At 48.7% G+C, this 14781-nt stretch overlaps 1 protein-coding gene across 5 annotated transcripts in view; it reads left to right on the forward strand.

Moving 5' to 3' along the window:
- Positions 1 to 7006, forward strand: part of BPI (bactericidal permeability increasing protein) — a 28325-nt gene extending 21319 nt beyond the window's left edge. For all 5 annotated transcript variants that reach the window (XM_038572297.1, XM_038572296.1, XM_038572298.1 and 2 more), the window contains 4 exons: positions 1430 to 1472; positions 4121 to 4184; positions 5237 to 5313; positions 6776 to 7006. In XM_038572297.1, coding sequence (XP_038428225.1) covers positions 1430 to 1472; positions 4121 to 4184; positions 5237 to 5313; positions 6776 to 6817 — 226 coding nt within the window. In that variant the 3' untranslated portion in view covers positions 6818 to 7006. The remainder of the gene's footprint in view (positions 1 to 1429; positions 1473 to 4120; positions 4185 to 5236; positions 5314 to 6775) is intronic.
- The last annotated feature ends 7775 nt before the right edge of the window (positions 7007 to 14781 follow it).

The raw sequence follows: 14781 nt of genomic DNA on the forward strand, positions 1-14781 counted from the left end.
AAAGAGACAGATAGATGGAGAGACAGACCCAGAAGGGGGAGAGAGTGGAAAGGACGCACACAGAGGAAGAGATAGGGAGACCCTCGCAGAGCAGACACGATGACCCCGACGGTTGGACCTGCCGTCTGCCTCTTAATCATGCTCCCGCTGTTTAAATTGAGTCTTGACCTACATTCCTGCCCATTTCCGCCTTCTCCGCAGCACAGAGCTGTCCTTCTTAACCTTGAGACTGGCTCCTGAGGTTTACACGCTGCTTATTTCTCCTGGCATCATTCTGACAAGTGTTACTGCTTCAGATACATGTGGATTTAATTTTCCTTGAACACCCATGAGCCTCTCAAGTAGAGGAGCCAGAGAGGATACAGCTGGGTGAGGGCTGAGCAGATGCTCACATATGCAGGGGTGCGGTGTGAGAGTCCACGGGCCAGGAGTCCTGGGGCTCCCAGCCTCTTAGTGAACAAGGGTGAGTTTTCAAGCCTTGTAGGGTATTGGAGACAAGAGCTCAGGCCTCAGAGAGATCTCTTGAAATTCTACTTTGCTAATTGTTAGCTGTGTGACCTTGGGCAAGTTGTCTGATATCTCTGAGTGTCAGTTTCCTTGCCTGTGAAATGTGAGTGATGGCCCTTGCCTCTGAGGGTGTTATAGGATTTCCATGGGGTAAAGCACACAACATAGTGAATGATAGGGTTCAATAAGTAGCCATTTATTTCCTCCTTTCTCTTAGATCACTGTTAAAATGCCACAAAGACTGTAAAGAGGGGATAGTTTATTGGCTCTGGTAATTGAAAAGTCTAAGGGTTTCAGGCAAAGGTGGATCCAGATGCTCAAATGATGTCTTTAGGATTCTGATTCTCTCCATTTCTTTTTTTTTCTTTTTTATTTATTTATTTTTTTATTTATGATAGGCACACAGTGAGAGAGAGAGAGGCAGAGACACAGGCAGAGGGAGAAGCAGGCTCCATGCACCGGGAGCCTGATGTGGGATTCGATCCCGGGTCTCCAGGATCGCGCCCTGGGCCAAAGGCAGGCGCCAAACCGCTGCGCCACCCAGGGATCCCGATTCTCTCCATTTCTTGGCTGTCACCAAGTGGTGACAAAAATGGTCACCAGTACCTCCCTAATTTTCCTGGAGAAAAGAACACTTCATTCCCAATATTTTCAGGAGAAGTCCTAGGGCCAAGTCTCATTGGACCAGCATGGGTCACAAGTCCATCCTCCTAATAATCACTGTGGTAAGGGACATACCCCAGAGCTCAGCACTAAATGCCCCAAAGGAGCAATTAGGGGGCTGTGACCAGGGGGAAAGGAATGGATACTAGGGGGGAAAACCAGGTGGCATCCACCACAGAGGGTGCCTTCTCCCCAGCAACTGGACTCTAACACAGGTCAGGCAAATGGTGGTCTCAGCTTCCTCCTCCCCTTCTCACAGGCTGCTCCTAGAACTGAAGCACTCGGACGTCGGCTCCTTCTCGGTGAGTCTGAGGCCCTTGGTGGCTCCCTCCTTTCCCCTGATCTTGAGATAACTGACCTGAGGGCCACTCGGGCTCCTGGCATCATTTCCAGAGCCACCTGTTCATTTGCATGTAATTTGCATGTGAAGTAATGACCAGAGGAGCTTTATGGGCCCACAGACCTAAGCTAGAATCACTGGTCCATGCTTACTAACTGTGGCCCTTGAGCAAGTCACTTCCCCTCCCTGAACCTCAAACCTTTCCTCAAATGAGCCATAATCTTTCCATCTGCATGAAAGACAAAGTGAGAGTGGGGTAGCAAGTGATGGGGAGGGTTGAAGTTTAGACCATGTAATCAGGGAAAGCCTCTCTGAGGAGGTGATATTTGGGACAAAAGAGCCAACAAGGTGAAGATCTGTTGCAGACAGAGGGAACAGGAGAAGCAAGGCCATGTGGTAAGAACAAGTTCAACATGTTTGGGGAATGGAGGGAAGCCACTGTGGCTGGAGCAGAGCAAGCTGGGGGTGGAGGTGTAAAAACAGATGTGGCTGGAGAGGCAGGTGGGGCTAGGTTCTGGGCGCTCTGGCCTAGCATAGATTGTGGTCAAAGGCAGTGAGGAACTGTTCCACACAGGGGGTGACTTGATCTGATTTATGCCTTTATAAAAGTTGCCCCTGGCTGGGGTAAGGGGAATGGACTTTGGGGGACAAGAGTCAGACCATGTGGATCAGTGGGGAGGTGGGTGCGTTTGTCTATGAAGAAGGAGAAAGATGGTGGATTGGAAACATACTTTGGAAGTTGAATTAGATGGAACTTGGTGAGAGCTTTGATATATGTGGTGGGGGTGATAAAGAATGACTCTTGAATTTTTGGCTTGAATAGCCAGGTGAGTGGCAGAGTCATGTAGAGGTGGAGAAGGGCAGGTGGGAGGGAGGAGGGCAAGTATCTCACCAGCCCAGCAAATGATTCCACTACTTGGAATCAATGACCGTAATTAAGCAGACTCACCCCTGCCTCTCTCCTAAGTCACCCTGGGGCCCCAGAATTGCCCAAGTCGATAGCAGCTCAATTCTCTTCACCAGCCACCTTGAACAAGCATTGCCCTTGTGACTTATTAGAAGCCACGGTGTGCTGATTCTGTGGAAGTGTCTTGCTACATATAGCCCAAATGTCCCAGGGGGCCTCTTGTTGAACCCCTGGAAAACATTTCCTTAGATCTCTGAAATGCCTCCCAAAGATCCCCACCAAGTGGGTGCCTTGTAAGCCACTCAGCCCTGAAGTTGGACTATCCCAACATTCCCTCCAAATTGGATGGAAATCCAGCCCTTTCCATCTGGTAAGACTACAACAAACAGAAGGACCCAAACAACATCATTGTATTTTCATGGATTTACTGTGCCAGGGCTCTTACAGTGGCTTGATTCAGTGAGTAACTAAATTCTACTTCTGCAGAAAATAAAAATTTAAAGTTCTCAGATTTGTAGGAAGAAGGGCACCACATTTTATGAGCCCAGGGATTTACAGCCTGGGGAAGGAAACTCAGTTGTTCCAGAGAAAAAAAAAGTACATATTTACAAGTTGTAAATGTCACCAAGCAATCATCTTTAAGGTGCTACATTATTTTTGAATATTTTTTTTTTACTATTGCAAAAGTAAAAATCTACATTATAGAATAATCAGAGCCTACAGATATGCAAACCAAAGGGAATAAAAGCCATTCCTATTTTTACTACTTAGTTAATCATTTGGAGTATATCCTTCCTGACCATTTGATATGCATATTCAATAGGACAGTGGACTATGTGGTTTCCATAGCCTGCTTTTCCTCACTCAAAAATATATCATGAATATCTCTGTGTGGATAATGAAATTCCTACAGTATTATTCTTAAGAGTTGCATCCTATTTCCTAGAGTCAAAGTGCCACCATGTCCCCCAGATAATTCCCCAATTGTTAGTTGTTAATTTACTGTTTTGGTTGAATTTATGGCTCTGGTGAGCATCCTTGCATATTAATTTTTGCCTACACCCTTCATCATTTTCTTAGGATGAATGCCTTACAGGAATATTTGCTGGCCCATCAGCCATATTTATTTATTTATTTATTTGTTTATTTATTTATTTATATTTTATTTGAAAGAGAGAGAGGGCAGGGGGAGGGGCAGAGGGAGGGAGACAAGAAGGATCCCTGCTGAGCACAGAGCCTGACACGGGGCTTGATTTGGGGCTTGATCCTAGGACCCCGAGATCATGACCTAAGCTGAAGTCAGATGCTTATCCAACTGAGCCACCCAGATGCCCCCAGGCACACACATTTTTAAGGCTTTTGCTGAATATGGCCAAATAGAACCTCAGAGAGGTTGAACCAGTTTGTCCTGTGGCCTGCAGTGTCTGAGACCATGCATTGTCTTACACAAATGTTTTGACGACCTTCCTTTCCTCTGCCTGATACCTTACATCTAGAATATGCTTTACATCTGGAACCTTTAGAGCAAAAGAGATCACTTGGGTGACCTGATAGGGCTGTAGAATTTTCCTGTCATCCTATATCCCTCACTCAGCAGTTTTCCTAGCTTTGAGGTTGTTCTGTCGGGGAGGGAGCTTGGCAGAAGATGTCCAACGACGACACCAAGGGTGCCCTGATGTGGGTCCTGTCCTCCTGATTTCCAGGTTGCAGTGCTGCAGTCTATCATGAACTATGTTGTGCCCACTGCTGTGCTTCCCAAGGTTAACGGTAAGGAGCTTTGGGAGACGAGTGACTTTTAGTCCTAGGGGAGGCAGGTGAAGTCAAGTCCTAGAGTCGCCTAATAACCTGGCTGGAAGGTGGTCAGGTCAAATGAACCTCAAATGGTATCTGGCCAGAAAAGGGATGGAGAAAAGGGAACTACCACGGGTTGAGTTCCTATTATGTACCCATCTATTATTTCATCCAATCTTTAAGACAGCCCCATGAGATGGGGATTTTCATGGGAGGAAACGGGAGATCCAAGAAGTCAGGTGGCTTGTTGTAGGTCACAGAGAAGGTGAGAGATGGAGCTGAGATTTGGTACCGGCTCTGAAGCCAGAGCCCTCAGTCTTTTACCACCTTGGAGAGAAGTGCCAGGGAAGAAGGGCTAGCCTCAGCTAACCGCTTACACTCAACACACTCAGAAAAGCCTAATGTTTGCAGAGCCAGGGCAAGAGTACACATAGAGGCCCACAGACTCCAAGATCAGAATGATTAAGAACTATAAATCTAGGCCACAAATTATTCTATAATAATAGACTTCTCTTCCTACCTTGACAAATGTAGCTTCATAATGACCTGAGAGAATAGGTTTGAGTTTAGATTCTCTGGAGTTCCACATCTGGATATGGTGGTATGCGGGGAGCTGGCCCCTGGCTACTGCCCATCTCTGGTTTCATCCTCAACATTGAGGGGCTCCGTGTGCACGCCAGTAGATACTCCCAACCACATGCCACGGGCTGTCCACCCGCCTGCAGCAGCCGCCCCTGGCCGTGTACACCCGCACTGCCCTCACCCTCAGGAGGGTGGTCTTGGGGAAGAGGCCTACATGGCTTCTGAATGTGGCTTCTTGGGGCTGATGGGGCAGGAAGGCAAGGCTCCCAAGTCCCCAGAGTGTGGTGAAGAGTGAGAGTCTCCAGGGCAGCCAACTTTTCAAGCTTGCAAGTACCTGCCAATCCCTACCCAGAGCCAGGCACGCTGGTTCAGGGAGGCTGCCCACCTGGCTCTCGGGGGCGGGCCTCTGCCTTCCCTCCTGAGGACTGACCTCCCCTCCATTGCAGAGCGGCTGCAGGAAGGCTTCCCGCTCCCCATGCCTAAAAACGTGCAGCTCTTCAACCTGGTGCTTCAGACCCACCAGGTAGGTCCAAAGGTCTCTTTTCACCAGATGTGTGCAAGCCGTGTACCAAGCACTCTCTACCCTTTCAGCACCCTGCAAGGTGGGTGGGCTGTTAATGAACCCGGAAGAAAGAGTAAAGCTCAGGAAAGCTGCACAGCTAAGCATTGAGTCCAAATTCACGGCCATGTCCTGCTTTGAAGCATCCCCACACTATGTTCGGTAAAAATGGAGCTCCCCGATGGCCGCAGAGCCTCTTTTATAAGTGGATGCATTTACATATTTGACAAATATGTGTTGTATAGCTCACTTTGCGGCCAGCAATGTTCTAGGCATTGTTGCCAATGTTCTGGTAGTGGGTGGGGGCGGTAGAACGGGAGCCACAAAGTGGGGACTTCCGTCCCAGAATGGATCGCCTCTTCTTGCCTGTCCTCCAGCCAGACCCACAACGGCGTCTGAGACGATTTAGGAACACTTTCTTCTCCTAGCTTGGAAGCTTGCCTTTCCTGGTTTCCAGCCACTTCTCACTGGGTCAATGCAGTCTTCTTTACTGGCTCTTACCCCCCAATACTCCCTCCCCCTCCTCTCCTCCTCCTTTTCCCTCTCCTCTACCCCTCCCTGCAAGTTCTCCAGGGTTTCTGCCCAGGCCTTGATTCTTCCCCACTGTCAGCTTTCCCTGCTGGCTTATATCAGCTCAGGCTAACAGCCACCTTTGTGCCACCCAGTGACCCAGCTATGCTTCCATTTCCTTCTATGCTCTCTCCATCCCCGAGGCCCCTTAAGCCTAGTGTGTCCCAACAAAACTGGTAACTGGGCAATGAAACTGGCACCCACTATTGCAGTCCTTACCTTGCTCGGTGTCTGTCCTGCTAACCATGTGGCCCTTGTGACAAGCGGCCCCATTGCCCAGATTCCTTGCCCTCCCTCACCCTGGATATCCATCCAGTCAGTCAGCCCCCAGTTCTTCAGACCAGGTTGTAAAGGGGGTCGAGACTGCAGAAGAGCCTAGAAAGTGTGCGCGTGGGTGTGTGCATGTGCACACACACACACATCCCCCCCACTGTGTCCCCCACATTGTACCAAGTTCATCCTCAACAACAACAAAAAATGACCCCGTGGCACAGTGTAATTTCTTCATTTCTGAAAATTCTGAGTGAAGGGCAGGAAGGAGCAAAGAAAAGTGGTTTTGCAGCCTCTCTGGGAACAAGGCTGCCTTGAGCTGCCACGAGGCAAGGATGACAAATGAAGGCCCGCACTGCAGCTCATGGAGGGGAACAGCTGCGGGGGTGGTGCTGGCAGCCACAGACATGGGGCCCTCCCCCCCTTGGTGCCCCCGTTCACCCCGCAGGGGGGTGCTCTGCTCCCCTTCCTGGCAGCAGGCAGGCTGCTCTGAAGTTTCCTGTGAACCACCCCCCCAGCCCCTGCTCGAGGGCCAGGGTGCGTTTCCCACCAATGACAGCACTCTAATCTCCCCATCTTCCCCTAGGACTTCCTGCTGTTTGGTGCAGATGTTCACTACAGCGGCTGAAGTCCCGAATTCAGCGTGGGTGCCGGGGGGCTGTCGGCCCGGCCAGGAGGTGTGGGGCTGGTGGCTCTGGCTCCTGACCCGCCCGTGGGGCACAGGCTGCCTTTCTCCAACCCTTGAACCAGACACCCTTGCAAATGTCTGCGAACTCAGATTCGGAAATGATCTAAATACAGAAACTTTGTTCCTTGACAAAGTGTGGGGTGTGTGTACTTTAGGGATTCTGAGTTTCCTTCAAGCCCGAAGTCTGCTCCGAGATTTCCTCCAAGAGTGGCTTTCCACTTTTACCACAATATTTCTTTTGTGCTTCGCCACCCACCCACCCCGGCAAAAAAAAACAAAAACAAACAAACAAAAAAAAACCCACTTCTTTTTGCTAGGGAATTCTGAGTGATGGTATTGTTTCTTGGGTTTTGTTCATTCTTTCATTGGTTGGCAGTACCCAGCAATCCCTGCAGCACCACTTCACAGCTTGGATACAATCACCTCTTTCCATTCTTCTAATTCATATCTTGAGCCCCCACATGCACCTCTTAGCAGAAAATCTCATTGTCCCTTTCTTTTTAGACCTATTTATTTTGAGGTGGGGGAGCAGAGGGAGAGGGGTAGAAAAACCTAGGCAGACTCCCCACTGAGCAAGAAGCTTCCTCGCTGGGCTCCATCTCTGGGCCGTGTGATCAGACCTAAGCTGAAACTAAGAGTCGGTAGCTCAACCGACTGTGCCACCCAGGCGCCCCTCACTGTCCCTTTTTGAGGTCACCCCTGATGCCACACTTCCCAAGAGTACCTGGGGTTTACTTAGTCCAAAGGGAGCGGGTCCCGCTTCCTAAGGTCAGGGAGAGAGAGGATCTAGAGTGGATCCATCCCCTGGGCTGTTGTTTTGGCCACTGCCACACGGTGTCGCTGTTGAGCAGCGGGCCCGCGCAGCCTGGTGTCTTCCTGTGCGGTCCTCAAGCTCCGGCGCCTGCTGCTCCTGTCGCCACCGCACGGTGTCGCTGTTGAACGGCCACCCTGCACAGCCTGTTTCCCTGCCCTCAGCTGGCCATGTGCTTCCTTTTTTCCCCAAGCTCTCCTGCCCAGCTGTGGAGCCCAAAGCAGAACACTGGGCCAGGGGACAGAGGCCATTAGAGGTTTTAGCTAGCCACCCCCACAGTTGCAGTTAGCTCTTCCCCATGACTCTCCAGGCTGACATGGAAGCCAGACCACCAGCCCAGACTGTCCTTGGGCCCCTGGTGAGTTTCCTTGGGGCCTCTGGGCCATATTCCATCGTGACACTCCAGCTGTGGTCACCTCGGGCCATTAGCCAGGTCCTCCCAGCATTGACTGAGCAGTCCCGGAAGACTCTTTCACGTTTGGTCCAAGACCAGAAGGAGGAGGAGTTTGCAGCAGGCAGTGGGGTGTGGGATGACATGATTGGATTTGGTTTTAAAAATCTTTTGTTGTGACTCCTGAAAGCATTGGAGGGGCAAGGCTGGAAGGGGTTGGGCACAGATTAGGAGTCTGTTGTTCAGACTTCATCCAGATTGGTTAATGAAAATGTAGTGGGGAGAAGCAGATACAAGACATTGAAGAATTTGTGTGTGTGTGTGTGCGTGTGTGTGTGTGTGCGTGTGTGTGGTTTTGTTTTGTTTTTTTTTATACTTTATTTATTTATTCATAAGAAACAGAGAAAGGCAAAGACATAGGCAGAAGCAGAAGCAAGATCCCCACAGGGAGCCTGATGCAGGACTTGATCTGAGGATCCCAGGATCATGACCTGAGCCAAAGGCAGATGCTCAACCACTGAACCACCCAGGCGTCCCCCAAATTTTTGTTTTTTAAGAAAAATGCATATGCTCCACTAACATTATTGATTCATTTTTAAATGGAGGTAGGGATTCTGGGGCCACACAGGGGAAGACAGGGAGCTTTGATCAAGCCCAGCACACGGATGGTTTCATTAGTCTTCACAGCTCTTTCCAACCCCCGAGGTGGGAATCATTCAACCTTTTGCACATGCCTTTTAGACTGAATCACTGTCCCTGGGTCACACAGCAGGCCAGTGGCAGAGTTGGGATTCCCACCCTTAGAGATGCCCTCCAAGCCCATGCTCTTTCCACTCCTCCCAGATATCAAAATCTTGTCTGTTTGGGGCTCGGCATGTTTAAGGCAGAACTACAGTGTTCAGTTGCATAGGTCAGGTACTGTAGAAAGGCATCAGACTGAACGAACAAAATCCTTTCTCTAATTTGTGCACCAAGAGGGTGCACTTTTTCTATTTGCCAAAAGCTCATAGAAGCAGGGTATGAACAGAAAAGCAGTGTGTGAGGCTAGAAGGAAGAGCACGAGTGGAAGCACAGCGTGAGATGAAGCTGGGAGGACTTCAGACTACTAAGGACTCTGGATCTTCTTCCAAAAAATAAGGGAAGCCATTGGAGAGTTTTAAGGAGAACAACACAATCCAATTTGCAATTTTGAAAGACCCATCTGGCTGGGGTGGGAAGCATCACTGCTAAATACGGGACACAGCCCTGCCTTCCCCTACCCTTACTTCCTCTGCCATAGGCCTCTTTAGGGTGAGTCGGCCCCTCCAACACTGACCCTCTACTTTCTACACATTCAGGCAGCCCCTACCAAACTATCTACAGAAAAAAAATTAATTATTTCTTGGACCTAAAGACTAGTGAACGGAACACACTGTGCCCCGTGGATGGCTCTCTAATGGGAGAAATAGGCAGTTGTTTGAGGTATGATTTGCAGAGTATTCCCTACCATGCTCCAAATAATCAGCCACGCTGCCAACAAAACCACTATTTGAGCAACTTCTCCCTCTAGCCTAAGCATCGCCTGTTCCAAATGATGGTTAAAGTATATGGGTTTTCTTTGGGGGGTGTTGAAAATGTTCTAAAATTAGCTGGTGGTGATAGTTGCACAAGTCTTTGAACACATTAAAAAGTGCTGAACCATCCACTTGCATGGTGAACGTTATGGTATGGGGAAAATATGTCCATAAAGCTGTTAAAAAAAAAAAATCGCCACTCCAGACTGCCTAAAAGCTCCCCATTCAAGCAGCTTCCCTTCTTGGTTAGGCATTGCCTTTGGGGGTTCCTTTTGCACATGCCAACTTGTTAAATATGCAGTAGGTGTCCCCTACTGGGGTAGGGAGTAGGAGGCAGGTCTCAGGGAGTCCAACCACTACAGTCGCCATTTTGCCACATCCTATTGGTGACCACATATGGCCCTTCCCTGGGCCAATGTCTTCACATTTATTATCTCATTCAATCCTCATGGCCACTTCCAAAGGTAGACAGTGGTGGTGGGGGTAGGGGGGGCGAGGTGTAGTCTGAGGTTTAGACAGGCTATGCGGCCCACCCAAGATCACTGAGCTCAGAGCTTGGTTTCAAAGGTCAACCCAGCCCCACATGGGCTGCACAGCTTTCCAAATGTTACTTAACCTCTCTGATCCTTTTCTATCCTGAAAAGTAGAGATAAGACCTTGCCCTCATCTTTGGTGTGAGGTTTTTGGGAGAAATCAGTGGTACAACTAGTAAGTCCACACCATGGTGGTTAAGAGCATGAGCTATGGTCCCAGACATGGTGGTTTCGAATCCCAGCTTTGCTGTTTACTAGCTGTGTGACCTTGGGCAATTAGCTGGCCTTCAGCTTTCTTACCTGCAAAGTGAGGCCACAGTAGTCTCTACCTCACTGAGTTGTTAAGAGAATGAAACATATGTGAAACCGGGGGTACAGAACCTGACAGGTAGAAGCCAAAGTAAGCTCTACCTATTAATACACCCAGTGGTTCCTACTGTACTGTAAGGGCTGTATCTGGCTTGTCACAGTTAGGTTCCCAATGCCTGCTGGACAGTTGGTGCTTAATAAATACTTAAAAATTTTTTTTTTTTTACTTTTTAAAATTTTAAAAAAAGATCTATTTATTTATTTGAGAGACAGAGTGTGTGTGTATGCTAATGGGTGAGGAGGGTTGTGTAGAAGGAGAGAATCTCAAGCAGACTCCCCACTGAGAGCAGAGCCAGACATGGGGCTTGATCTCACAACCCCTGAGATCCTGACCTGAGCAGAAACTGAGAGTCAGATGCTGAACTGAGTTAATTTTTTTTTTTAAGATTTTATTTATTTATTCATGAGAATACTCAGGGAGGAGAGAGAGAGGCAGAGACACAGGCAGAGGGAGAAGCAGGCTCCACACAGGGAGCCTGACATGGGACTGGATCCCGGGTCTCCAGGATCACGCCCTGGGCTGTAGGCGGCGTTAAACCGCTGAGCCACCCGGGCTGCCCTGAGTTAATTTTTCTTAAGTAGGCTCCATGCCGAGGGTGGACCCCAACATGGGGCCCCAAACTCATGACTCTGAGATTAAGACCTGAGCTGAGATCAAGAATCGGACACTCAATCGACTGAACTACCCAGGCCCCCTAATAAATACCTTCTTTTTAATGATCTGGAATTTGAATCCACATCTGTGTGACTCAAAGCCACCATGTCATGATTTTCAAAGTGTGATCTGGGCCTGCCTGCCTCGACAGCCCTAACCCCAAGAAGGGCTCGACAGAAATCTGGTTCCAGTGATGCACTCCTGATGTGGCCAGCCCTTCCCCCTCTCTAGGTCTCAGTTTCCATCTGTAAAAGCAGGGCCCACTGGAATTCCAGGAAAGGAATCCAATAACATGAACTCTGGCAAATATTAAAGAATCTTTCCTTGCTGAGAAATTTTCATTTTAACAGAAGCTCCTTAGAGTCCCCAAAGCTATCAAGACACAGCAAAATGAGGCTATGGCTGGGATTTTAGATGCTGCCAATTGCAGAGGCAAAGAGAGGGTGGAGCGAGGGATGGGGGAGGGTCCTCAGGTTCCTCAGAGCTCCCCTGGGGGGAAGGGCTGTGAATCCAGCAGCACCAGGAGGTGACACAATTTTCAAACCACACTGGATCATCGCTGACAGTACTATTTTCTTCTGTAAATCTGAACGCACAGATCTGCAGGTGATGGGGCTGGGGGAGGAAGCTGCCATAAATATCAAATTCTCAATCCCGAAGTACCCCACAGAGATCCAGAGTGGCAGGTCTTCATAACATTGGTCTCTTTCAGCTAGAGCTGATGTATCAGGAGTGTGGGCCCCGTCATAGAAAGCTGCATGAAAATAGGAATGAACAGTTATAGAATCACTGAGCCTAGAGGGAAATCAGAGTTCATTTTAGTCCCTTGTTCTCAAAACACAGCCCAAGATTGGTACCACCTGGGAGCTTGTTAGAGATGCAGAGTCTCAGGAGTGCCTCGGTCCATAGAGCATGCGACTCTTGATTTGGGGGTCGTGAGTTCGAGCCCCACCATATGCATAGAGATTACTTAAAAAAAATAAAAACAAACAAAAAGAAATGCCCTAGAGTCTCAGGCCCTTAAGGAACCTGATGAATCAGAATTGCATTTATTTTTTTTTAAGATTTATTTATTTATTTATGATAGAGAGAGAGAGAGAGAGAGAGAGAGAGAGAGAGAGGCAGAGACACGAGGAGGGAGAAGCAGGCTCCACGCCAGGAGCCCGATGTGGGACTCGATCCCGGGACTCCAGGATCACACCCTGGGCCAAAGGCAGGCGCCAAACCGCCGAGCCACCCAGGGATCCCCCAGAATTGCATTTAACAAGATTCCTGGTGTAGATATACACCACAACTTTTTTTATCAGTCATCTGTGGATGGATAATTAGCTTGTTTCCATCTCTAGCTACTGTGAATAATGCTGCGATAGGCATGAGAGTCTCTTTGAGATCTTTTTTTTTCTCTTTGAGATTTTATTTTCATCTCCTTTGAATATGTACCCAAACGTGGAATTCCTGGATCATAGGGTAGTTTTATTTTTAATTCTTTGAGGAATCTCCATACTGTTTTCCATAATTAGAAAAAGTCATCTGCACCAAGGTACATTCTGACCAACAGTGCACAAGGGTTCCCTTATCTCCATATCCAAAGGTTACACATCCACATGCATGTGCGCACACACACACACACACACACATCCCACAATGGAATATTATTCAGCCACCAGAGAGAAGAAAGTTCTGCCATTTGCAACAACATTGATGGAACTAGAGGCATGATGCTGGGTGAGATGTCAGACAGAGAAAGACAAATACTATTATGATGTCGCTTACATGTGGAATCTAACAAAGCCAAACTCATAAAAACAGGAAGTAGAATGGTTTTTATCTGAGGCTGGGGTTGGGGGGAAGGGGGGAAAAGATGTTATTTAACATCTACAGAAACTTGTACCAGTAGATAAGTCTTGGAGATCCAATGCACCACGTAGAATTAAAGACAGCAATATTGTATCACAAACTTCTAAGTTGCAAAGAGGCTGGATCTTAACTGTTCCCATCACGCACAAAAATGTTAACTACGTGACCTAACTCTACAGTGGTAATCATATTGCAAAATGTAAATGTATCAGATCGACCCATTATACCCTTAAATTTATATGCCAATTCTACCTCAATAAAAATACATTTACAAATAAATAAGCAGGATTCCTGGGTGATTTGAGAAATACCGTCCTGGTCCAAAGCCTTCATCTGCATTGGCGGGCAAGGAAAGTGAGGATCAGAGAGGGGCGTGGTTTGCCCCGAGTCACACAGCCTGTCAGGAGCAAAGCCTGGAAAAGGACCCAGGCTTCCTTGCTGCTAGTTCTTCCCATCTCATGGCTCTGTGTTTTGCTCTCAACTCTTGTAAAACATGGATGTGACCTTCAGGACGCAGCAGGATGCCGCCTCTGCACAAAGCCTTCCTCAGTGGCCCCCAGAAACTCCCTGGGTGGCAGCGCATGGGTTGCTGTATATTTTTAGCACTGTCTTTTGTAGCCTGCTGTCTCCACAAAAGACCTGTACAGACTTTGGAAAAGAATTCAAAGCTTTCCACAAGAGGAAGGCACTGCTACAAAAGATCAGTAAGTGCAGGAAAAAATGCTCGGTGTGCTAATTGTGTCCATCAGGGTCCAGGCAGGAGAAGAGAGTCCAACTCAGTCGGTTCTTGGGATTTGAATTAAGCGGCTATTTATAGAGGTGGGGGACAGGCTTAAGGACACCGGCAGAAGGTGATTGAGGGACCCAGGAACTAGCACCCCTAGTTTCTGGCTTAAAGCAGCTAAGAAAGGAGTCTGGTGTCCAACTCCAGGGAAAGCTGGAGCCACGGGTGAGGGGTTTCGGGGAGCGACCTGGCCACTGTCGGACTGAAGTCCAAAGTCCAAAGGAGGGAGCTGAGAAGTGCCCTGGTCCTTCTATCTTCCACACCTCTGGCTTCCTATCCTACTGCCCCTTAGCTGAGCCCAACTACAAATAAGGAAACTGAGTCACAGAGTGCCCGATATCACACAGGGGGCAAGTCAGGATTCAGCACAGCCTTTGTGGCCCCAGAGTCCATGCCCTTAACCTCACACTAATTCCTGCTTTATGTTCATTCCCTCTTTCAACAATGATCTATTATGTGCTGCTCAATATTCCAGGCACCGAGGTTTCCAAATACTGTGTTTTCCAAACTCTTTCAACCAATACTTTAGTAATCAGAACACAACAAACACCATTCTCATTAAAAAGGAGGGCATTTTCACTGCCGTAGGACTTGAGAGTGGCAGGAGCACAGTGGCAGCTGTCGCTGTCATGCAAGCAGATAGACAGCCTGATAGAAGAGAGAAGAACCCCCAGCCCAGGGGTTCTGAGCAGCCTTGGAGTCACACTGCTCCCAGGAGCCTCTGCTGGGTCCTGGGTCACCAGCAGGGACCTTGAACCAGGAGGGGGCACCCATGGAGGTGGAGGCCTGGCCTGGGGCCATGTGGCATGCTGGCTGGCTGGGCAGGTGTAAGTCCAAAGGTCATTGCTGTGGGAATTCCCGCCACTGCCAATGGCCCCCAGTCTGGGACATCCTCAGACTGCTGCCAGAGGAATGACTCCGGTGTCCCCAGGCGGTCCCCACTCTCCAGAC

Source organism: Canis lupus, chromosome 24 (assembly GCF_011100685.1).
Source record: "Canis lupus familiaris isolate Mischka breed German Shepherd chromosome 24, alternate assembly UU_Cfam_GSD_1.0, whole genome shotgun sequence".
In the NCBI taxonomy this organism is placed as follows: Eukaryota; Metazoa; Chordata; class Mammalia; order Carnivora; family Canidae; genus Canis; species Canis lupus.